At 42.4% G+C, this 23807-nt stretch overlaps 1 protein-coding gene across 1 annotated transcript in view; it reads right to left on the reverse strand.

Moving 5' to 3' along the window:
• Nucleotides 1-1950: 1950 nt before the first annotated feature.
• LOC143963841 (putative calcium-activated potassium channel subunit beta) overlaps nucleotides 1951-23807 on the reverse strand; it is a 121602-nt gene continuing 99745 nt past the window's right edge. The window contains exon 4 of the mRNA XM_077473580.1: nucleotides 1951-5021. Coding sequence (XP_077329706.1) covers nucleotides 4725-5021 — 297 coding nt within the window. The 3' untranslated portion in view covers nucleotides 1951-4724. The remainder of the gene's footprint in view (nucleotides 5022-23807) is intronic.

Raw genomic sequence — 23807 nt, forward strand, 5'->3', positions numbered from 1 at the left:
GGTTGCATACTCTCCATGGTTTGAAAAATACGTTTTTGTTAAGGTTTATTCTTTTCTAGCAATAGTGACACTAGATGCATATTGCCAGAAATTGTAGGCACCATGTATTAGGATAGCAAGATCCCTTGTGAAAACAGATTTAATTTATTTAGAAAGACAGTGATATTCATAGTAATCTACTCATCAGCTGTTTTGGCTAAACCTGAAAGTATTTTTGAGAAAACAAAACAAGCTTTATTTTTTTCTAGCTTCTATAGAGAATAGGGTTTTGAAAAGATAATGCCTACCTTCTTAGAACAGAATGACAAGAAATGACTGGAAACCTACCTTATATCTATCTATAAATAGTGACACTGGTGGTACAAGTCTACAAGTTTTGCAATTAGATTTCAGCTCCAAATAAAGTAAAAGCCTTTCTTAAAAGAAACCCAGGGGTCTGTTTATTAAGAACTCACTGAGAAACATACCAAGAGAATAGTTTATATATATCTTTAGGGGATTGCGCCTCCCACTCACTATTTATACTACCCCCTTCTCAATAGAGTATGCCTAATAATACTTACCGTATATACTCGAGTATAGGCCGACCCGAATATAAGCCGAGGCCCCCAATTTACCCCCAAAAAACTGGAAAACTTATTGACTCGTGTATAAGCCGAGGGTGAGACATGGCTGTCCATCCCTGTGTGTGTATCCGTCCATCCCTGTGTGTCCATCCATCCCTGTGTGTGTGTCCGTCCATCCATCCCTGTGTGTGTATCCATCCATCCATCCATCCATCCCTGTGTGTGTGTGTGTGTGTATTCATCCATCCATCCATCCCTGTGTGTGTGTGTGTGTGTGTGTGTATCCATCCATCCATCCATCCCTGTGTGTGTGTGTGTGTGTATCCATCCATCCATCCATCCCTGTGTGTGTGTGTGTGTGTGTGTGTGTGTGTGTGTGTGTGTGTGTGTGTCCGTGCAGCCTTGTGTGTGTGTGTGTGTGTGTGTGTGTGTGTGTGTGTGTGTGTGTGTGTGTGTGTGTCCGTGCAGCCTTGTGTGTGTGTCCAGCCTACCTGTGTCCCAAGCCTCCGTCCCGAGCCGCCGTCGTCCCGAGCCTCCTCCGACCCGTGCCGTGCCTCCTCCGTCCCGTGCCTCCTCCGTCCCGTGCCGTGCCTCCTCCTTCCCGTGCCTCCTCCGTCCCGTGCCGTGCCTCCTCCGTCCCGTGCCTCCTCCGTCCCGTCCCGTGCCGATGGATCGCCGCTCTTCTCGGCGGCCATTCTACAATTCAAAATTCCGCCTCCGCCTGTGATAGGCGGAACACTCAATTTCCCAGCAGCCTGTGTTCCGCCTATCACGGACATCCTCTCATACTCGTCCGTAGTATGAGAATGAGCGGATGTCCGTGATAGGTGGAACACTGACTGCTGGGAAATTCAGTGTTCCGCCTATCACAGGCGGAGGCGGAGAAGGAGGCGCGGCTTTTAAATTTTAATGTCCGCCGTCTGTCTGCTCGATACGCTGATCGAGCAGTCAGACAGCGGTGACTCGAGTATAAGCCGAGGGGGCACTTTCAGCCTCAAAAAAGAGGCTGAAAATCTCGGCTTATACTCGAGTATATACGGTATATTCACTAAATAATCACTGTGCCCCCATATTATCCAAAATATATACACAAGACATTAATTAATAATTGCAAAAAATATAGCGTCCTTATTGTGTGATATTTTAATTCGAATGCTCCAACTTTGCCGTCTTAATCACCGTTCATCTTCTAATCAAAAGTCCACTTGTGTCAACTAAAATAACCAAATCTGTGCCACCGTCACCAAGCAGAATGGCCACTCACCAGATATCCCCAATCAGTAAGCCTTCGGTTCATTCAAAGGATAACCAATCCACAACGCATTCCTCCCGTTAGCAATTCCTCAACGTCCATATATTGATACAAAATTAAATGGAACCAATATAGTGTAAAACCGTTTTAACTTTAATGGAAAAATCAATAAAAAAACTTATTGCACTCACATTTCAATGTGTCTATTGGCCGACACCAAGCCTTTCCAGCAATGAGAAAACCGTTCTAAAATAGGGCAAGCCACTGATGTTCCGCAGGTGGTGATAGTCTCCCTCCACTGGGCCGACCTGTTCCTGGCTTGTATTCAAGGACCGTATGTCTCCCACAACTCCTATGCGTTTCGCATTTGAGCGTCGTCAGGAAGCTGCGGAAAATCAGTGGCTTGGGAATATCCTCATTGCATGCACGGTGGTACTGTTTAGGAGACCCTTGGACCTCTAAAACCAGTACACCAGTGAGGGGCGACTACCTACTTGCCCCCATGGAGAGATCTAGATGGTATTTAAGCACCCCTTCTGTAATTTTGCTGCCATATATGGCTGAATAAACCCTTATGAAGTTTCACATTTTGAGTTAATTAGTGATAAAGATTGGGGGGTTTACTTGATATACTGTTACTATACATTGCAGAAGAGAATAAGTGTTTTTTAATTCTTGGCCCAAAATATATTCAGGTAATGAAGGAAATCAAGGAAATGCATCACCTACATTTTAACTTTTCTAATCTTAATCCTTTGTACCCCATTACAAATTCACACGGGGGCAGGATCTGGGGGTTCCTTTGTTAAAGGGGGCTTCCAGATTCCGATAAGCCCCCCGCCCGCAGACTCCCACAACCACCAGGCAAGGGTTGTGGGGATGAGGCCCTTCTCCCCATCAACATGGGGACAAGGTGCTTTGGGGGGGCCGCTACCCCAAAAGCACCCTCCCAATGTTGAGGGCATGTGGCCTGGTATGGTTCAGGAGGGGGGCCACTCTCTTATCCCCCCTCTTTTCCTGTAGCCTGTCAGGTTGCGTACTCGGATAAGGGTCTGGTATGGATTTTTGGGGGGACCCCACGCCTTTTTATTTAATTTTTTGGCACGGAGTTCCCCTTAAAATCCATACCAGACCTGAAGGGCCTGATATGGAATTTAGGGGGACCCCCACGCATTTTTTTTTTAATTTTGGTTTGGGGTTCCCCTGTAGGGAAATTTTGTAATTTTTATCAATGAACTTTTATGTGTATTGTTGGACCGACAATTCATTATAGCCGTGAATAGTTTTAAATTACTTTTTTTCCTTTAGAAATGTCATTTTGCTGTCAGACTGTTCTAAACACGGGAAACATGCTCCCTTTACAGGCATACTATAGACACCCCCCAGGTATGACATTTAAAGGAATATTACACTTTTATTGTTTCACTTTAAGCATTATTAAAATCACTGCTCCCGAAAAAACAGACTTTTTTAAACTTTGTTTTGCATTGATACATGTCCACTGGGGCAGGACACAGGTCGCCAAACACTTTTTATGACAATACCATGCATATAAGCCTTTAAAATGATCACTTTTGATTTCTCACATAGACTTTTAAAAGGGTGTTCAGCTTTCGATTTTGACGCAAACACCCAAAATTGTTCGCTGTTCGGCGAACTGGTGAGCAGCCAATGTTCGAGTCAAACTCATGTTCGACTCGAGCATAAAGCCCATCCCTACTAGTGGTATGCTTAGTACTGAAAAAATATAAATTCCTAATACAGCAGGAGCTTTTCTAAACATGTCTCCATTAATTCCAACAAATTCAGACACCAGTAGAATATTGGGTTTTGCCAGAAATTGTCAGTTTCTTGAACTTTATCTGCAATAGTTTTTGTGAAAACAGGCCATATTATTGTTATAAAATAGTGACACTAGTCATACAGAGTGTTTTTGCAAAACAAAGCCAACAAAAACACAGCAAATGGCAAAAAACACAAACTGATTTAGATGTGTAGTCTTTTAAAAGATAGCAACTGTTTGTTAATATACAACTTGGGTGTCACAGTGGTGTAGTGGTTAGCACTCTCTCCTAGCATTGAAATGGGTCGGTGGTTTGAATCCCAACCACAACACTACCTGTCTGGAGTTTGCATGTTCTCCCTGTGCCTGCTAGGTTTCCTCTGGGTACTCTGGTTTCCTCCCACACTCCAAAGACATGCAGGTAGGTTCTGTCCAAAATTGGCCCTATTATAAGAATGGGGACCTTGGATTGTGGGTTCCTTAAGGGTAGGGACTGATGTGAGTGTGCAATGTGAAGGGACAATTGTAGACACTCACTCAGGTTGAACTGGATGGACTGGTGTCTTTATTCAACCTTACTACTAACTATGTACTGTAACTAACATAAGTACCTGAATCTCTCATGTATGTGTCTCCCAGGTATCTAGGACCTGGCAGGTACCAGTGTCCCATATGTATGCACAGCAGGATTTCTGCCTGTGCACAGAAATGCTGCAACTTCTGGAAGATTTCCACTATATCGCTTGTCGGCACTTGTGCACATGTGGCCAGAATCCTGGAAGAGCTACAAATATAGAAAAATTTAAAAGGTAAAAAAAAAATGATAAAAAAAAAGAGGAATGTAAGAGGAAGGAGGGGTTGGGGGATATAATAAAAACAAAGGTTGTTGGGGTGAGTTTAGTTCCACAAGATGTTACTAAATATGTGCAGCAGCTTATATTTGTCCATGTGTATTTAGTAAGCACTACTCAACATTAGCCACCTACCTAACATAACAATTACATTGTTTATACCATGTTTATTTGTTTTTGTTCGCTCAGCATCCTCCTTTACTCATTTATATATAATACAACTGTGCTTGTAAATTACAAAACAAAATATATTTTAGATACAAATAGCTGGTTTAGGTTTTGACATTTTCAAGTGCTTTGTTTGCTTGCAAAGAAATCATGGCAAAATATTGGCTGATTTTAACAATAATAACCACACAAAGTCCAACAGCAAACATCGATGTTGGCCAAAAAAAATATGAAATCATCTTCTGGGGTCCAAATTTTCTCATTAAAATAGTACTCTTATATTTTCCTTTTGGGTCAAAATAGCAAACAAAAGAAGACGATTTATTAAATTTCCTTTGAATTTCTTTTATATGCAATGTTACTTCTGTGTAGTTTTGCTTGCATTCGGGTATGTAGGAACACTGAAAAAAAAACAAAAAAAAAATTACAGTTGTTTATTATCTGTAATCTTTACAATATGTTTGAAATAAATAAAAGAAATTGAAGTGTTAACAGTTGTAACAAACCACTTGCTTTCCTTGCCATAATATACACCAGCAATACAAAGGAGAAGTCGTGGTTGCTATGCATAAACAACCAAAATGTTTACTTCCTCTAGTTTTATTAAACACTTTCCATAAAGCATAAAGCGGTTTTAAACACAAAAGCAAACATTATATTACAGCTCACTAGTTCTTAGAGGTTATGGCTATGTTATTTTTTATTTTATAGACTTTTTCTTTATAGTCACCTGGTAATCTAGTCAGTAAGTCTGCTGCTTAACAGAACAATGACTACTGCAAATGTAGCAGTTAAGAGTGTGGAGACAGACCATTTACCATAGACAGGGGTGCTTACAATGATCAGTTTTTAACCATTTATGTAAAACCTTTATCCCAAAAGAAGAAAAAAAAAATATTGCCGTAACTGCTTGTTTAAATGCAGATTAACAATGCTGCTATTCAGTGGTGCCCCTGTGCTCCTTTATCCAGATCACAAGGTGACAACAGGTACATTTGCACAGAACAGGTTGCACACAACAGGTAAGAATGACATGTTTGTTATTTTAATAAAAAAAATACCAAAGCTTTATAATTGGTTTAATACCTCTTTAATTTTAAAGCGCTTACATAAATGTTATACACTTTATATATACTGTGATGTAATGAGATTTGCTCCCCAGTACTTTTCTAAATGTTACTAAATATGTTCCTAAATATTTATATCAATAACTGAGCAAAATATTTATTTAAAATACTTGACATTTTTTCACTCAGTTTGTTATTAACTTTTGGGTTAGTACTTGAAGTGTTATCAAACCCAAATCTGTCAAAAAACTGTCAATACATGCTATATTACATAGTGTTCGTACTCATCCACTAGAGCATTTGTTTCTGTAGACTGCAAAAATCCTGGTTGATCCTGCTGTTCATTGTCCCCCTTCCTTGTCTGTGTTCCCGTTGCAGCCTGAGATTGTGTAGACCAGCTGGTGACATCTACTAATCATGCTACAGTTTCAATATCCACTCTAAGCTGTTCATTTGATCCTTATTATTATTAGCCGTGCAGCCCATGTGACTATAGATTCACACATGTAAGTGGATACACAGTGGTAAATGACACTCCTCTTCCTGCTCCTTCATGTCACAATATTGCTAAACACTATGGGGGGGGCTAAGGATGGTGATTGATGGAGGCTTCATCTCCCTGTTAATCCCAGCACATATACATCATAGACAAGGGGAGTAACACAGCCTGTGCTTGGCAGAGCTTCCTCCAGATATCTTTACAGGGTAAACAACTTAAAAGCTATTGTCAGTCAACTTAAACTAAAAAAAAAAAAGATTTGTATGAAGCTTTAAACTACTTTGTTGTTATTATTTATTAAAAATAACCAAGATTATAATATGCCAGTGGTGGAATGCATCCAGCTTGTGTTTATGAAGCCCATCACCCTCCTCTCTTTTGTATCATTATAGCCTTGATAGCCCTTCTCTCTTGTGACTTTTCAGCCTGTCACACTTCTCTTTCTTTTATCACTGCTGCCTTTCACCATCCTCTCTCCTGTCTCTGCAGCCTGTCACCCTAACCCAGTGATGGTGAACCGAGTGCCCAAACTGCAACACAAAACCGACTTATTTATTTCAAAGTGCCAACACTGCAATTAGTGAGAGAGGGGGGTGACATAGTTATAAATAGTTACATAGTTAGGTTGAAAAAAAAAAGACAACACCTAGCTCATCCAATAATAAAAAATAAAAAAACACAACCATGCAATCCCATATACACAATCTTATACCCACAGTTGATCCAGAGGAAGGCGACCCCCACAATCCAATTTTCTACAGTAGGGGGGAAGTTTCCTTGGATGAACTTTACCTATAAATGTACCCAGTTATATTGTGTACACCTAGGAAAGAATCCAGGTGCTTGAGTCCCCCTTTTGAACTGATGGGGCACCAGGCCCGGTACATGCCTGGGCTGTGTAACAGGACTAAGATCCAAGAATGAATAGGTCAGCATATGGAGACCTTTGCATCTTCTCTGCATTCTGCTAACTGATTAAGTCTGTGCTGTTTGTTCAATCACCTTTATTCGTGCTGGGAGGCAAAATTCATAAGGCTACCATTTTAAAACAATCAGGGAGACCAAAAATGAAACCTGTTGAAGGGGGTTGCTTGGCGCATGGAACTGTAGAATGTGTCCCTGTGCAGCTCCCGGTCCTTTAGGCTCCACAGAACCTTTTACTGCCAGCTATCACCTCTAAACCAGCTACCCACAGCCTACACTCAGGGAAGCTCCAGAAGCCGCCCCTTATCCCCTGGGGGATCTGACAGGCTCACACATCGCAAACACAGCCTTTCACAGCTTTGGTGAGGGATGGGATATGGAGTCTCACATTAGATCCCTGCATTCTTACATAAAATCACTACCTACCAAAGAAGATTTTGAGCACTGTGTGAAGCGTATAGAGAAGACATACAGACAGGAGATCACTGAGCGCAAGAAGGATTTGGGGGTCCTCATGGAAGATATCGAGAGCACCACGGATGGTCTGTTTAATGCTCTGCAATCTCACGAGGAGACCCTGAACTCACACACAGTTCTTTTGCAGCAGCGTATGTACCAACAAGACAATTTGGAAAATCGGAATCACCACAACATTATCAGAATACAGGGTAAACCAGAGAGACAGTCGAGGCCAAGGACCTGGCCACAGCGGTGACTACTATCTTCAACCAATCGCTTCAGCAGCAAAAGGATGCCCCTCATGAACTAGATAGAGTACATAGAATCTTGAGGAATTTGGATTCTTCATTTGTCCGTGATACCCTATGCTGTGTGCACTTCTACAAGGTTAAGAAGGCATACTCTTTAACAAGACTCCTGTAATGCTGCTACCGGATCTCTCATGCCATACATTGGCCATGCGACGAACCCAAAAACCACTCACACAACTACTTCAAGACCGATGGACCAAACACCGAGGGAAATTCTCTTTCCAACTCCGAGTTCACCAGGAGGGCAAAACTGCACCCCCCACCATATGTTGGGTGATTTACTAAACTTTCTTAGCACACTTGAATTGCCTCAGGTTTCTGTATCAAATTCGAAGAAGAAGCATTCCAGATCTTCATCACAGAGATCCCCTGATTGTTGATTTATGCACAAGATGCTTCTGTCTGGAGGACATGGAGAATCGCCTATGCAGAAATAACATCTGCGTGGTGGGTGTCCCTGAAAGGGCAGAGGGAAAAAACCCGGTGGCCATCATCGAGGCATGGCTCACAGACACATTTGCCCGCAATGCCTTCTCCTCAATGTTTGAAGTAGAAAGGGTTCCCCCATCTTTGGCATAGAAGACGTCGGGGTGAAGGGACAATTGCCACGGGAACAACTGCTGGCAAAATTAAGTAGTCTGCCTGCCAGTTCTCTACCTCTGGAATGAAGATTGCCGAAATGCACGTCACATGTTTTTCTGCCCAGGTTAGGATATGGTTTACCTCTCCCTGGGCTGCCTGACGTCTGGTGCCCACTTGGTGATTGATATAAGCTACTGCTGTGGCATTGTCGGATTGAATCCTGAGAGGAGAATTCTGAAACCTGAATGTCCAGGCCCTTAGGACTAGGCATGCTGTCCGAATTTCTAGAATGTTGATGTGCAAGTTCCTTTCGGTTCTGGACCATTTCCCTTGGACAGATGCTTCTTCCAGGACTGCTCCCCAACCTGAAAGACTGGCATCTGTTTCCACCTTTCAGGTAAACGGTAAGAAGGATTTCCCCTTCTGCAGATTCTCGGATATCCTCCACCAACTGAGGCTCTGGTACACTTTTGGCAACAAACGCATTGTAAAATCTAGAGCCTGAATCTTCTTGTTCCAGGTCGATAGGATACGGTTTTGCAGCATTCTCGAATGAAATTGAGCATAGGGAACTGCTTCAAATGAAGCCACCATTTTCCCCAACAACCTCATACAAACGCAAATGGAAGGACCCTTCTTTGCCCTGACCCCTTGGACCAGTTCCTTTATGGCACTGATCTTTGCTGGGGTAAAAACACATTCTTCTCTGGGCTGTATCTATGACCATAAGTAAAAAAGCAGTGCAGCGCTTGAATAAAACTACTATAACACATAAAGCAAAAAAGTGTCCCAGATCGTGGAGTTACATAGTAACATAGTTATTCAGGTTAAAAAAAGACACAAGTCCATCTAGTTCAACCCCCCAAAAAAAATAATAATAATAATATACAATCCCATATACCCAATTCTATACCCATTGTTGATCCAGAGGAAAGCAAAAAACCCCAGCAGAGCATGATCCAATTTGCAAAAGCAGGGGAAAAAATTCCTTCCTGGTCCCCCGAGAGGCAATCAGATTTTCCCCGGATCAACTTTACCTATAAATGTTAGTACCCAGTTATATTATGTACACTTAGGAAATAATCCAGGCCTTTCTTAAATCAATCTACTGAGCTGGCCAGAACCACCTCTGCAGGGAGTCTATTCCACATTTTCACAGCTCTTACTGTGAAGAAACCTTTCCGTATTTGGAGATGAAATCTCTTTTCCTCTAAATGTAAAGAGTGCCCCCTTGTCCTCTTTGTTGACTGTAAAGCGAATAACTCAACACCATGTTCACTATATGGACCCCTTATATATTTGTAAATGTTGATCATATCCCCATTAATCTCCACTTATCAAGAGTGAATAAATTCAGTTCCTCTAATCTTTCCTCATAGCTGAGCTCCTCCGTGCCTCTCATCAGTTTGGTTGCCCTTCTCTGCACTTTCTCCAGTTCCCCAATATCCTTTTTGAGAACTGGTGCCCAAAACTGAACTGCATATTCAAGGTGAGGTCTTACTAATGATTTGAACAGGGACAAAATGATATCTCTCTCTGTGGAGTCCATACCTTTCTTAATACAAGAAAAAGGACTTTGCTCGCTTTGGAAACCGCAGCTTGGCATTGCATGCTATTATTGAGCTTATGATCTACCAAAAACCCCAGATCTTTCTCCATTATGGATCCCCTCAGTTGTACTCCCCCTAAAATGTATGATGCATGCATATTCTTAGCCCCCAAGTGCATAACTTTACATTTCTCAACATTAAACTTCATCTACCACATAGTCGCCCAATTAGACAGAGCATTGAGGTCAGCTTGTAAATTGGAGACATCCTGTAAGGACGTTATTCCACTGCATAGCTTGGTGTCATCTGCAAAGACGGAAATGTTACTTTTGATCTCAGACCCAGTATCATTTATAAAGATATTAAAAAGTAAATGTCCCAGCACTGAACCTTGGGGTACACCACTGATAACCTTAGACCATTCAGAGTAAGAATCATTAACCACTACTCTCTGAATTCTGTCTTTTAGCCAGTTTTCTATCCATTTACAAACTCGGATATTTCCAAACCTGTAGACTTTACCTTACACATGAGTCGTGTGTGCGGAACTGTATCGAATGCTTTTGCAAAATCCGAGTATACCATGTCCACCACCACCTCTCTATCCAAGGTTTTACTTACCTTCTCATAAAAAGAAATCAGGTTTGTCTGACAACTTCTGTCTTTCATGAATCCATGCTGTCTGTTGCTTAAAATATTTTTTCCCTACAAGAACTTGTCTATGTGGTCTTTTATTAATCTTTCCAGTATCTTCCCAACTATAGAAGTTAAACTAACAGGTCTATAGTTACTTGGTAAAGACTTTGTTCCCTTATTAAATATAGGCACCACATTGGCCCTGCGCCAATCCAGTGGTACTATTCCTGTCATTAATGAGTCCCTAAAAATAAGATACAATGGCTTTGAAATTACAGAGTTCAATTCTTTTAGGATCTGTAGGTGGATGCCATCAGATCCAGGTGCTTTATCCACCTTTATTCTGTCCAAATATTTCTGGACCATATCACTTTTGAGCCATTGTGGATTTGGGGCTGTGTCACTACCACTCCCATTATGGACACGAGCTCCCCTATGCTCCTTTGTATACACAGAGCTGAAGAAAGTATTTAAGAAATTAGCCTTCTCTTGGTCCCCATGTCACCCACTCCAGATTATTTTGTAAAGGGCCTACATGCTCAGACTTGACCTTTTTACTATTAATATATTTGAAGAATTTTTGGGGGTTTGTCCTACCATCTTGCAATCTGTCTTTTGTTTTGAATTTTTGCATCCTTGATGCATCCTTCTGAAGAATAAAAAAGTGTCAACTACTGACACATCGACAGGAAGAAAAAAGAACCCTTGATAGTGGACAACTATAACAGGGTGCTTGAAAATGGTATTAATCACTGTGCATCCTTTTCAGTGTTTCCACCACCAGAGGCACAAGCCACTCACCTTAATGAATGGACCTCTGAACTAACAGAAAGAACAAAGGCCCCTGCGATAGCAGATCTGGACATAGTGGAGGGTCCAAGAGGCCCCTACCACCATCTTTACTATTTCTGCATACCAAGATCTTTAAAGGGTAATCACAGAGTAGAGAGCTGACTTCCTGTATGGTCCTTCAATCGATCTCCACATTCATTCGATAACTCCAGGTCATACTCTTAGGCATTCATTATCCATGTAAAATTCAATAAAACATATATAGTGCTCTCCATTTGTAAAAAAAAATTGTAAAAAAAACACCAGTTTATTGAATATAGAATACTACTCACAAAAGCGGCACTGAATCCCAATGCTAATCTTTTGCAATCTGTAATCTTTTGCAATCTGTCTTTGTTTTGAATTTTTGCATCCTTGATTTCCTTTTTTACATATTCTGTTAGATTCTTTGTAACATTTAAATTACATTAGTGTGCCTTCATTTTTATATTTTTTAAAAGCTCTTTTCTTATAGTTTATAGCTTTTTTAACTTTGGCCGTGAGTCACGTAGGTTTTATTTTTAGCCTTTTAAACTTATTGCCCATGGGAATATACTTTGCAGTGAATTCCCATTTCTGTTCTGTGCCCATTGGTGCCAATATTCTCTCCCAGTCTAAGTCCTGGAGAGAAGCCCTCATCCTTGGAAAATTTGCGCTCTTGAAATTAAGTGTTTTTATCTTTCCCGTATGTGATTTTTGCTTACAGCTAACATCAAATCAAATCACGTTATGGTCACTGCTACCCAGGAACATTAGTAATACGCTCTGCATGGTTTTAGATTACCAGGTCCAACAGAGCATCATTCCTAGTTGGGGCCTCAATAAACTGGACCATAAAATTGTCCTGTAATAGGTTTATAAATTTTTGCCCTTTAACTGTTCCAGCAGTGCCATTACTCCAGTCAATTTCTAACTGGAGTACCCTGACTGCCCATTATGCCCATTGCTGTTCGCTCTGGTGGTAGAGCCTCTACCTATTTTAATCCGCAACACGTCTGAGGTCTTGGGGTTCCATAGAGGCCTGCCGGAGGATAAGATATCCCTCTATGCAGATGACACACTTATTTACCTGGGAGATAGGGCTGTCTCTATGAAAACAGTGACGGGGATTAAAATTGACTTTGGTGAGTTCTCAGACTTTACTATAAATTGGTCCAAATCAATATTAATGCCCATAGATCCCCTGACAGCACCCTTACCCACAGGACTGAACCAAATTACTATAGCAAACAGCTTTAAATACTTAGAGGTAGTGGTTACCCCAGATCCGGCGGACTATTTGTGGTTGAACCTGGGCCCACTACTGGACAGACAGAAAGTCAAATGTACTAGCTGTGTAAGCTTCCCTTATCAGTGGTAGGCAGAGTGAACCTAATTAAAATGGTATGGGCACCGCAACGCCTATATCATTTTCACAACTCTCCTATGTCGATTTCAAACAAATGGTTCAAACTCATTGATTCTTTAATGCAAGATTTAATATGGAAGAAAACGAAGGCTAGAATTAGTTTGACCACTTTACAATATGGGAAGGATTAGGGAGGACTGGCAGTACCACACGCCAAAATGTATTTCTTAGCTGCACAAATTCAACAACTAGCGGGGTGGGGACAGGATACAGGTGAGGACCCCATAGTTAAATTGATCACTATGTCTTATCCCGCACTAAAGGCTGCCTCCCAACCGGTGACCTCCTTAGAAAGGTATGGGAGGAATTCCAAAAAGTTGACTATTAGAGGCCCATTGCCCTTTACACCTCTATGGAACAATCCCGGGTACCCGGAACTTCTTGAATTGCAAGGGTTCTCTTCCTGGAGACAGAAAGGGATATGGTTCTTCCCTCAACGTTATGAAGGGACCGTCCTGAAAACATACAAACAGTCATGCACAGAATTCCAGCTCACTTCAATGGGCTTTTATAAATATCTTCAACTTAGACATGCACTGCGGGCACAGCAACAAACACACTCCTTGGTTGTATCATCCTCTTCTTTGCTAATGGAAGTCCTCCGGGCGGACAACAGGAAGGGACTGATATCTAAAATATATGCACAGTTGTTGTCCTCTGTCCAAGATCATGCCTCTCTTAAATGCAGAAACAGGTGGGTGGAAGACATTGGAGACATAGATGGGGATCAATGGGACATGGCTTTGGAATCAATACCTGCAACATCTGTCTCAGCATTTCAAACTCTCCCAATTGTTTATTTTACATAGAGCCTATAGAACACTTATACAACTCCATGATTGGGGCAGGAGACACTCCCCTCTCTGTCTAAAATGTAAAGTACACCAGGGGGATTTTATATACCTACTTTGGAGATGTCCCAAACTCCACCGATATTGGGCGGGGGTATCCCAATATATTTCTAGATTGGCTCAGATACCGATATCCCTGAACCCCCTGGTGTACCTACTAGGTGCAATTGATGAGGAGATGTACCCGAGTGGAATATATTACATGATAACCAGGCTGCTGTACCTGGCTAGGAAACATAGCTAGATATTGGATGGCATCTACAGTCCCCACAGGGAAACAATGGATTACTTAGGTAAATTCACTTCTTCTTAGGGAGCGACTAGCTTATAGCCACAGGAAAGCTGTGAGAAAATTAGATCTCATTTGGCAGCCGTGGCTTGATGATCCCAGTCTGGCTCCACTGCAACTGGTGTTGAATAGACTCCTGCATTAGAGACCCATCACTGAAATCGAGGGAGTGGGGTGCGGGGGGGGGGGCTTTGGAGAGAGAGAAGGAAGGAGATAGGAGAAACGGGTTAGGTCATGTTCAAAGATGATGCACTAAAATCCACATAATCCGTTGGTTAAAGAAATGGTTCTAATGCATTGGATCAAAAGTGTTAGTTGATGTTTTAGTTGAAAAGTCAAAATATCTGTATTACCTTCTGTCATTGCTCATGTTCTATGGATGTCTGAAACAATTTATATGCTGTGTATACTTTATTATTTACCGGCTGCAATTATGGTATGCATTGAAAGAGCAAATTATTACTGAGAAATGTAAGACACAAGACCTCAGAATAAATCCCATGCTGAATCAAATGGATGATCTAAAAAACCAGAGTCGCATGGTGAACATCTGCATTAGGGCAGTGGTCATCAACCCCGTCTTCAGGGCCCACTAACAGGCCACTTTTGCAAGATAACTGAAGTATATCACAGGTGATATAATTTGCTGCTCAGCGATTGCAGTATTTTAGTGTTCCTCTCCCCAAGGTAATACATAAAACCTGGCCTGCTAGTGGGCCCTGAGGATAAGGTTGATGACCACTGCATTAGGGGACTGCCTGAAGCTACTGTGCCCCGGGACATAGTCCCTACCTACAATTGAAATTGACCGTGCACATAGAGCTCTTCGCCCACCATTTGAGGACCCCAATAAGCCATGAGACACCATATGCAAGCTCCATAAATACTCCCTGAAAGGTTGCATATCTGATCTACAGATGTCACTAAAGATGGGCAGCAATTTATCCTGCAGAACAAAGATGGTTTTCCTCAGAAAGATCTGGAGTTGCCTTCAGTGGACTGGCGATCTGCACCGGAGATCCCACTCCCCGCTCGCCCACAGCCCTGGTATCCTGCACGTTGCAGAGAACGGAACAGAAACCTTGGTGGTGCATGTCACTCAGCACCGCAGCCCTCCTCTCCAAGAGAGGCACCTTGAGATCTGGGCCTTGCTCACTCCATCTACTTTACCAAGGATTCTCCCATCCTGGCTGCTGTGAACATTCTTATCACAATATGGGGTATAGGCTTGTACCTCTAAAGGCCCATACACACAATCAGACTTTTTGACAACAAACATGCAAATTAGCTGTTTTGGAGCAACATCCGATCGTGTGTACGCTCCATCGGACAAACTTTTTTGGTTTTCATCTGACTTTTGTTGGCTGTGCGAACGGACAAACTTTCTGGCAACAAAAGTCCAATGGAGCAAAGTCTGATCGTGTGTACAGAAAACCATAGGACTTTTGTACAAAATACAAACAGGCATGCTCAGAACCAATGCAAAAGATCAGACAACAATACAGAAGTTGAACAAAGGTGGTGGTAAAGAGCAGAAAAACCACATGATTTGGTGAAAGTTGGCTGAAAAAGTCCTGCTGTGTGTATGCAATACAAGTTCAGGGCCGACGCCCTTTGTACAAAAATCCAAGGGAAAGTTTGTACAAAGTCCTATCGTGTGTATGAGGCTTTAGATAGCAGGTCTCCCCACTGGACTCACACTTTGTGTCTCACCACCTACACCCAGTAGACCAACTTTTCCAGAGTTATGTCCCCTGTTTGGGACCCCTTTCTGCCTGCTGGACCCCGCTTTTTCCTTGCAGGATCGAGCAGAGCTCACCAACCAGCACTGCATTTGCACTTAGAAATGCCCTTCGAGCATTACTGTTTCTTTTTTCCAGGTTCTTATCTTGGTTTTATGCTTTTTCAGCACCCCTTGACTTCTGGTTTGCCATGCTGCAGGTTTCTCTACATTACCAGTGAGGATCGGGTAACCCAACGAATCTCTTCTCCTTATGGCCTCCCTGAAGATTGTTTTCCTATAATTTCTGTCGTCTGGGCTTGGCTTTCAAATGCAGTAAGTTGTGGCTTGAGGCAAAACTCCTGGGCGCATATGTTCTTTTGTTGCAAGAGACACACTTTCACACTGACTCGCCCCCGCTTACCTACCTATCTGTATAGCCAGTGGTACCTGAGCAACTCAACGCTCCATAAGTCTGGGGGGGTGCCATTGCAATCCATAAAAACAGTGTCCCTTTGTTCCCATAGACCATAGGGTCAACCTACATGGTAGATATGTGTTCCTTAAGGGCACCATTTTTGGGTGTAAATTTACTTTTGTGGTAGTGTACTCCCAAATATACAGCAGCTCACCTTTCTAGATTTGGTTCTAGACTCCCATTTCCCCTTCAGAGAGGGACAACTGATACTAGGAGGTGATTTTAATGTACAGTATCTCACAAAAGTGAGTACACTCCTCACATATTTGTAAAACTTTTATTATATCTTTTCATGTGAAGACACAGAAGATATTAAACTTTTCTATAATGTAAAGTAGTGAGTGTACAGCTTGTATAACAGTATAAATTTGCTGCCCCATCAAAAAAACTCAACACACAGCCATTAATGTCTAAATCGCTGGTAACAAAAGTGAGTACACCCCCCAGTGAAAATTTCCAAGTTGGACCCAATTAGCCATTTTCCCTCCCCGGTGTCATGTGACTCATTAATGTTACAAGGTCTCAGGGGAGCAGTTGCATTAAATATGATGTTATCGCTCTCACTCTCTCATACTGCTCACTGGAAGTTCAGCATGGCACCTCATGGCAAAGAACTCTGAGGATCTGAAAAAACAATTGCTCTACATAAAGATGGCCTAGGCTATAAGATTGCCAAGACCCTAAAACTGAGCTGCAGCAAGGTGGCCAAGACCATACAGTGGTTTAGCAGGACAGGTTCCAGACAGAACAGGCCTTGCCATGGTCGACCAAAGAAGTTGAGTGCAGGTGCTCAGCATCATATCATCATATCAACCTGCCAGCATTGCTGCACAGGTTGAAGGGGTGGGGGTCAGCATGTCAGTGCACAGACCATATGCTGCATGCTGCATCAAATTGATCTGCATGGCTGTCATGCCAGAATGAAGCCTCTTTCAAAGATGATGCACAAAAAAGCCCGTAAACAGTTTGCTGAAGACAAGTAGACTAATGACATGGATTACTGTAACCATGTCCTATGGTCTAATGAGATGATCAAGATAAACTTATTTGGTTCAGATGGTATCAAGCGTGTGTGGCGGCAACCAGGTGAACAGTCAAGCATGGTGGTGGGAGTGCCATGGTCTGGGGCTGCATGAGTGCTGCCAGCACTGGGGAGCTACAGTTCATTGAGGGAACCATGAATGCCAACATGTACTGTGACATACTGAAGCAGAGCATGATCTCCTCCCTTCGGAGACTGGGCAGTATTCCAACAATAACGACCCTAAACACTCCTCCAAGACGACCACTGCCTTGCTAAAAAAGCTGAGGGTAAAGGTGATAGACTGGTCAAGTATGTCTCCAGACCTACACCCTATTGATCATCTGTGGCATCCTCAAACAGAAGGTTTCTAACATCCACCAGCTCCATGATGTCGTCACAGAGGATTGGAAGAGGACTCCAGTGGCAACCTGGTGAACTTTATGCCCAAGTCGGTTAATAATGGTGGCCAGGCAAAATATTGACACTTTGGGCCCAATTTGGGCATTTTCACTAAGGTGTGTACTCACTTTTGTTGGCAGCGGTTTAGGCTCCATGTGCACGGGACACTGGGGCAAACTTCTCTGAAGTACTTGAAACTAGAGTTTAGAAATGCCTGTTTTTACACATTTAGCGTTGTTTTACCGCATTTGCGTCTAGAAGCGTTTATTAAGATAACCTCATTAAGACCCTCCCAAAGCTCAAAACAAAAATTGTTATTTAAGTATTTCAGCCATTTTGATCAGCTTGAGCAGCAGCAGCAGAGAGGACAGCTGTATACTTGTATTTGCCTCTATTTCTGTGATTTATTTGCAATGGATCCCATAATGAGTATATGTGAGGAAATTCTCCGGACATTGCTCTTGAGGAGGCTAGAACGACATAGAAAATTGCGTGCGTGGTCCAGAGTCAGAGTTTGTCGCTACTGGACCCATCTATTGATTGCGCAGTGAATGTTGGTAGTATATTTTTTCCAACATGTACGTACAGCTGCATACCTCCCCCGACAAATTTTTTAATTTCACACGCATGTCCATTGCCACATTTGACCTTCTACTAGAAAAAGTACAAACCAGTCTGACACGCATGGACACCAACATGAGGAAGAGTGTGTCACCAGAGGAATGTCAGGTGACAATCAGGTGTGTTCATATATTTATATATCTATAGATGTACAGAGGTATTATTTTTGTTTTTCCTTTATTTTTTGAAAAAAATATATTTTGTCTATTTTATGCAAATTTAAACTTTAATTTAATTTTTTATAATATACCAAGTCGGGGCAAGCTCAATGGTGGGATCATCTTGGTCAAATCTAAACATATGGGTCAAATTCCAGTTAAAATTTGGATACAGCAATGCTAGTGGTGTATTGCATTGCATCAAGGGGTATATATATGGTCTATGAATCATCGCAAGTAATTAAAACATTTTAAACTTTTTTTTTAATGTTTTTTCATCGTTTTCCATCATATTTTTGTCTTTTCAGGTCAAAAATATAGGGTACCTTTAAAAACGCTTAAACAAAAACACATCTAAACGCCAGTACTGCGTTTAGTTGTGTTTGGTGTCTGAAACATGGAAATCTTCGACGTCTGAACCCATTTTTTTGCTTTCGAAGAAACGCTGTTAGATGCAACTGCCTAAAAATGGCAATAAATGAGACTGCGTACATGGTCACATAGGATAACACTGAATGAGTTCAGGGGCAGTTGAAAAAAGCGTCCAACTGCCTCTGAACATACGTTTAGCAGCGTCCCGTGTGCATGGGACCTTAGATATTAAATGGCTGTGTGTTCAGTTATTTTGAGAGGACATCAAATTTACACTGTCATACAGGCTGCACACTCACTACTTTACATTCTAGCAAAGTGTAATTTCTTCAGTGTTGTCACATGAAAAGATATAATAAAATATTTTAAAAAAAAAACATAAGGGGTGTACTCACTTTTGTGAGATACTGTAAGCCCTGGCCCACAATTGGATAACTCCTCGGGATGCTCAGTTCACTCATTTGCCTTTCTAAAACACTTTCGTAAATCCCTGCATGACCATCACCTGGTCGACTGCTGGAGGGTGCTACATCCCACGGTGAAGGACTACAGTTACTATTCAGCTGTTCATGATGTGTACACCCGGATAGACTTTCTGTTGATAGTCCCTCTCTGCTGCATCTATTGGTTCCCTTACAATTTTCGGATCCTGCATCCTCTCTGCTCTCATCTCAGGAACCCCCTCTCTGCTGTCCTCATCCAAGGGGACCCTCTCCTCTGTCCTCATCCCAGGGGACCCTCTCCTCTGTCCTCATCCCAGGTGACCCTCTCAGCTGTCCTCATCCCAGGGGACCCTCCCAGCTGTCTTCATCCCACGTTACCCTCTCTGTCCTCATCCCAGGGGTCCCTCTGTCATCTCAGGGGTCCCTCTCTGTCTTCATCCCAGGTGTCCCCTAAACACCAACTGTGATAGGGAGCTCAAGACAGTAAGGGCTTGTTTTCATTCGCCATGGGGGGGGGGGGGGGGGTAAAACCTCATAGTTGAGCCCTGTGTTTACTCACCCTCAACCACACCCCCTTTAACTGCAGTGGGGTGTACACATTTTGCAGATGCAGCAGGCATTATACACCCTGTCACGCTTGGCAGGTGTAGCACCTGCCAATGGTAACCCATTCAAGTGAATGGGGCTGCTCTACAAAGGCCATGCAACCTTGTGCAGTACAACGGGGGGAAAAAAGAAGGGTTAAAGCAGGCAGTGAGGAGGCATGGTATTGCCTCCTCATCACCTGCTTTAACCCCTTGGATCCCACACTAGCATGCTGCAACTGCATGCAGTGCACATGGTTTCAGAGTGTTTGCAGAATGGCCCTATTCACTTGAATGGGTCGCGATCACCCACCAAAAGCAAAAAGGGGTTTAATTCCTGCTGCAGCAAGTGTACATCCCCAGCTGCTGCCACTGCAGCTAAAGGGGATAGGGATGAACGTATGTAATGTGGGCACAGTGCAATAAGTAGGTGGCGTTTTGTGTGGCTTGAGTGTGGACAGGGACAGAGGTGGCCCCCCCATGATCTCCTATTGTGTGGGGGGTCCCATGGGCTGCCAGTCTGCCCCTGTACTGTACCATTTTCATATTGCCCAATCCAAAATGATACTCCTGCAGGAAACGCATTTTCGTTACGATAACATCCTCACCCTTCATAATCGCCATTATCACACTTGGTATCATAGCACCAATCCACAGGCTAAATCTACAGTAAGGTGGGTATCCATTGCCTTTCATAAATCATTTGCTCTGAAGTTCCTGGACTCATTAGTAGACCCTGCATGTTTTTTTCTTATTCTCAAACTGAAATACCAAACTTCTGTTTTTACCGTGGCAAACATATACACCCATAATCAAGACCAGTGCTAATTTCACTTAACAGTCTTCACCAGATTGCCATCATTCGGAGGTCCTTGTTTTATCGTGGGAGGAGACTTCATTCTTGGATTGTCCCCACCCATAGGCAGATCTTCTGGTAGTCTTCTATTTCTCATTTTGCACTATCACACATCAAATCACTCTTGCATGATGTTCAGTTAGTAGATGCCTGGCGCATTCAGCATCCCATGGAAATAGACTACAGTTACTATTCGGTTGCCCACAACTCATATAGTCACATCAACTATTTCCTTGTCTCCCAATCACTTCTAGACACTCCCCTACAAACATCCCTCGGCCACATTTTATGGTCAGACCATGCACCTGTTTACCTAAAATTGGCCTATATGTCTTCTCCTTGTCCCAGCGCCTTAATAATAACCTACTTAAGGACTCCCCTTGTGTTGCTGATATCACTGGAGCAATACAGAACTTTGTCTGAGACCATGACTTAGATCAGACTAGCTCGGTCACTCAGTGGGAGACTTTGAAATGTGTGATCCAGGGTATTTTCATTCAGCATGGGTCTCGCTTGAAGAAAGCTAGAACGATAGGGACAATTGTAGACACTCACTCAGGTTGAACTGGATGGACTGGTGTCTTTATTCAACCTTACTAACTATGTAACTATGGAACTATGGAACTATGGAACTATGATAGAGATTATTTGCTTGCTCTTTACCATGGCTACTCTTGAGTCCCTTCATAAACGGGAGTTAGATACCTTGGTTTTTGTTGACCTGACAAATGCACAACGCGACCTGCTTCAAATCCTTGACTCAAACTCACTAAATGCCCGCAACTATCATTATTCCTTGGCCAATTAATGTGACCAACACTTAGCGAGGGTCCTACACTCAAGTCCACCACGCCATCCCATACAACTCATACATAGTGCTGATATACATCAGATGTGTAAGAACCAATGGATTTCAACCTCTTTTTGGCAATATTATTCCCTCAACTATACAACCTAATCCGAAAATCAGGAGAAATGTCCTGGCCCGGACGTGTTCTCACCGCACCTATACAAAACATTCACCAAGCTTCTTGCCCCACTTCTAGCAAAGGCATTTAACTCTACCAATGACTCCCACTTACCTTTCAAAGGACTGCTAACTGCCAACATTTCTATTATCCCTGAACCTTGGGTTGTTTCTGGAAGGGAGGTTAGGGACAACACCACAAAGACCATCCACCATATCTCCTTCATCCAATGACATAGCTTAAAAGCTTGCCTTCTCTCCTTAGACACCGAGAAGGCTTTTGACTGGGTTAATTGGTGGTTTCTATGCCTTTTCCAGTTACAGCTTGGCCTAAAGAAAGACTCTGTTGCTAAAGTTATGTCCCTATTTTCTCAACAGCCCACCTCGGTTTTAGTGAATTACACTTCATCCAAACTGTTCTATATTGCGAATGAAACAAGAGACAGGATTGCCCACTTTCCCCCTTACTTTGTATTATAGTTATAGAACACTAATGCCACCTACACACGACCAGACTTTCTGGAAGAAAAGGTCAGATAGAATCATTCCGTTGGATATTACGATCATGTGTGGGCTTCATCTGACTTTTTTCAAAAATTCAGACGGACCTAGAAATAGAACATGTTTCAAATCTGTCCGACGGAATCAATTTCTATTGGGAAAACCGTTCGTCTGTATGCTGGTCCGATGGACCAAATATTATGCAGGGGCAGCTATTGGCTACTGGCTATTGAACTTCCTTTTCTTCGTATGTCATCACGTTCAAAACTAACGGACTTTGGTCCGTTTGTGTGTGGGCAAGTCCGTTCGGTCGGAAGTCCGCCGGAACTCCGTCGGGAAGACCGTCGGATGTTTTCTGCCGGAAAGTCCGGTCGTGTGTACACAGCATTAGAATTATTCTGTCATATGGCACGTGCTATTATAACTATCCAGACCCCTTCTCTGCATCATGAACTTTCCCTTTATGACGACGATTTGTTAGTATATATACACACACACACACAACAATCACATACATTTATCCCCTCTCTAACATAAATTTCATAAATTTGGGGCACTCAGCAATTTTAAACAAAATATGTCCAAAACAGAGGCCCTTAACATTTCCTTACCAGCAAATATGCTATCCCAATTGCAGTCCATTTTTTCCTTTCAATGGCAAATCAAAGGTATTTCATAGTTAGTCATTACAATACCTACTGACTTAACTAACCTATATGCCCTTAACCGCTTAAGCCCCGGACTGCTGGCTGACCACTTTTTGCGATTCGGCACTGCTTCGTTTTAACTGACAATTGCAGGGACGTGATACGTGGCTCTCAAATAAAACTTTTTTTCCCACAAATAGAGCTTTCTTTTGGTGGTATTTGATCACCTCTAAGGTTTTTATTTTTTGCGCTATAAACAAAAAAAGTGCGACAATTTTGAAAAAAAACTCATTATTTTTAACTTTTTTCTATCATAAATATCCCCAAAAAAATAGATAAAAAAAAAAATATTTTATTTTCCCTCAGTTTAGGCCGATACATATTCTTCTACATATTTTTGGTAAAAAAATAAAATAAATCGCAATAAGTGTATATTGATTGGTTGATTGTTGAAAAAGTTATAGCATCTATAAAATAGGGGAGAGTTTTATGGCATTTTTATTAATAATTTTTTTTTAACTAGTAATGGTGGCAATCAGTGATTTTATCATGACTGCAACATTATGGCGGACACGTCGGACAATTTTGACACATTTTTGGGACCATTGGCATTAATACAGCAATCAGTGCGTTTAAAATTGCATTGATTACTGTAAAAATGGCACTGGCAGTGAAGGGGTTAACACTTGGGTGCAGTGAAGGGGTTAATATGTATCTTAGGGAGTGTTCTAACTGGGGGATGTTACTGTGCCAGGAAACTAACAGATCGCTCTTCATACTCTGTATGAACAGACGATCTGTCAATTTACTGCTCAGAGAACCAGAAACTGTGTGTTTACACACATAGCTCCCGGTTCTCCGTGTGCCCGATCGAGACCGCTGGGCACTCGCATTGGCTCGGAGAGAGAGTGGGGGGGTGCGCGTGCATGCCTCCGGCAGCGCGCAAGCGCCTCCTAGTGGCTGTTTAACGACATAGCATAACGCGATTCACGCAGCCGAGCCATGCTGCC

Source organism: Lithobates pipiens, unplaced genomic scaffold (assembly GCF_037356315.1).
Source record: "Lithobates pipiens isolate NorthernLeopardFrog02 unplaced genomic scaffold, aLitPip1_a1.2 Scaffold_8, whole genome shotgun sequence".
In the NCBI taxonomy this organism is placed as follows: Eukaryota; Metazoa; Chordata; class Amphibia; order Anura; family Ranidae; genus Lithobates; species Lithobates pipiens.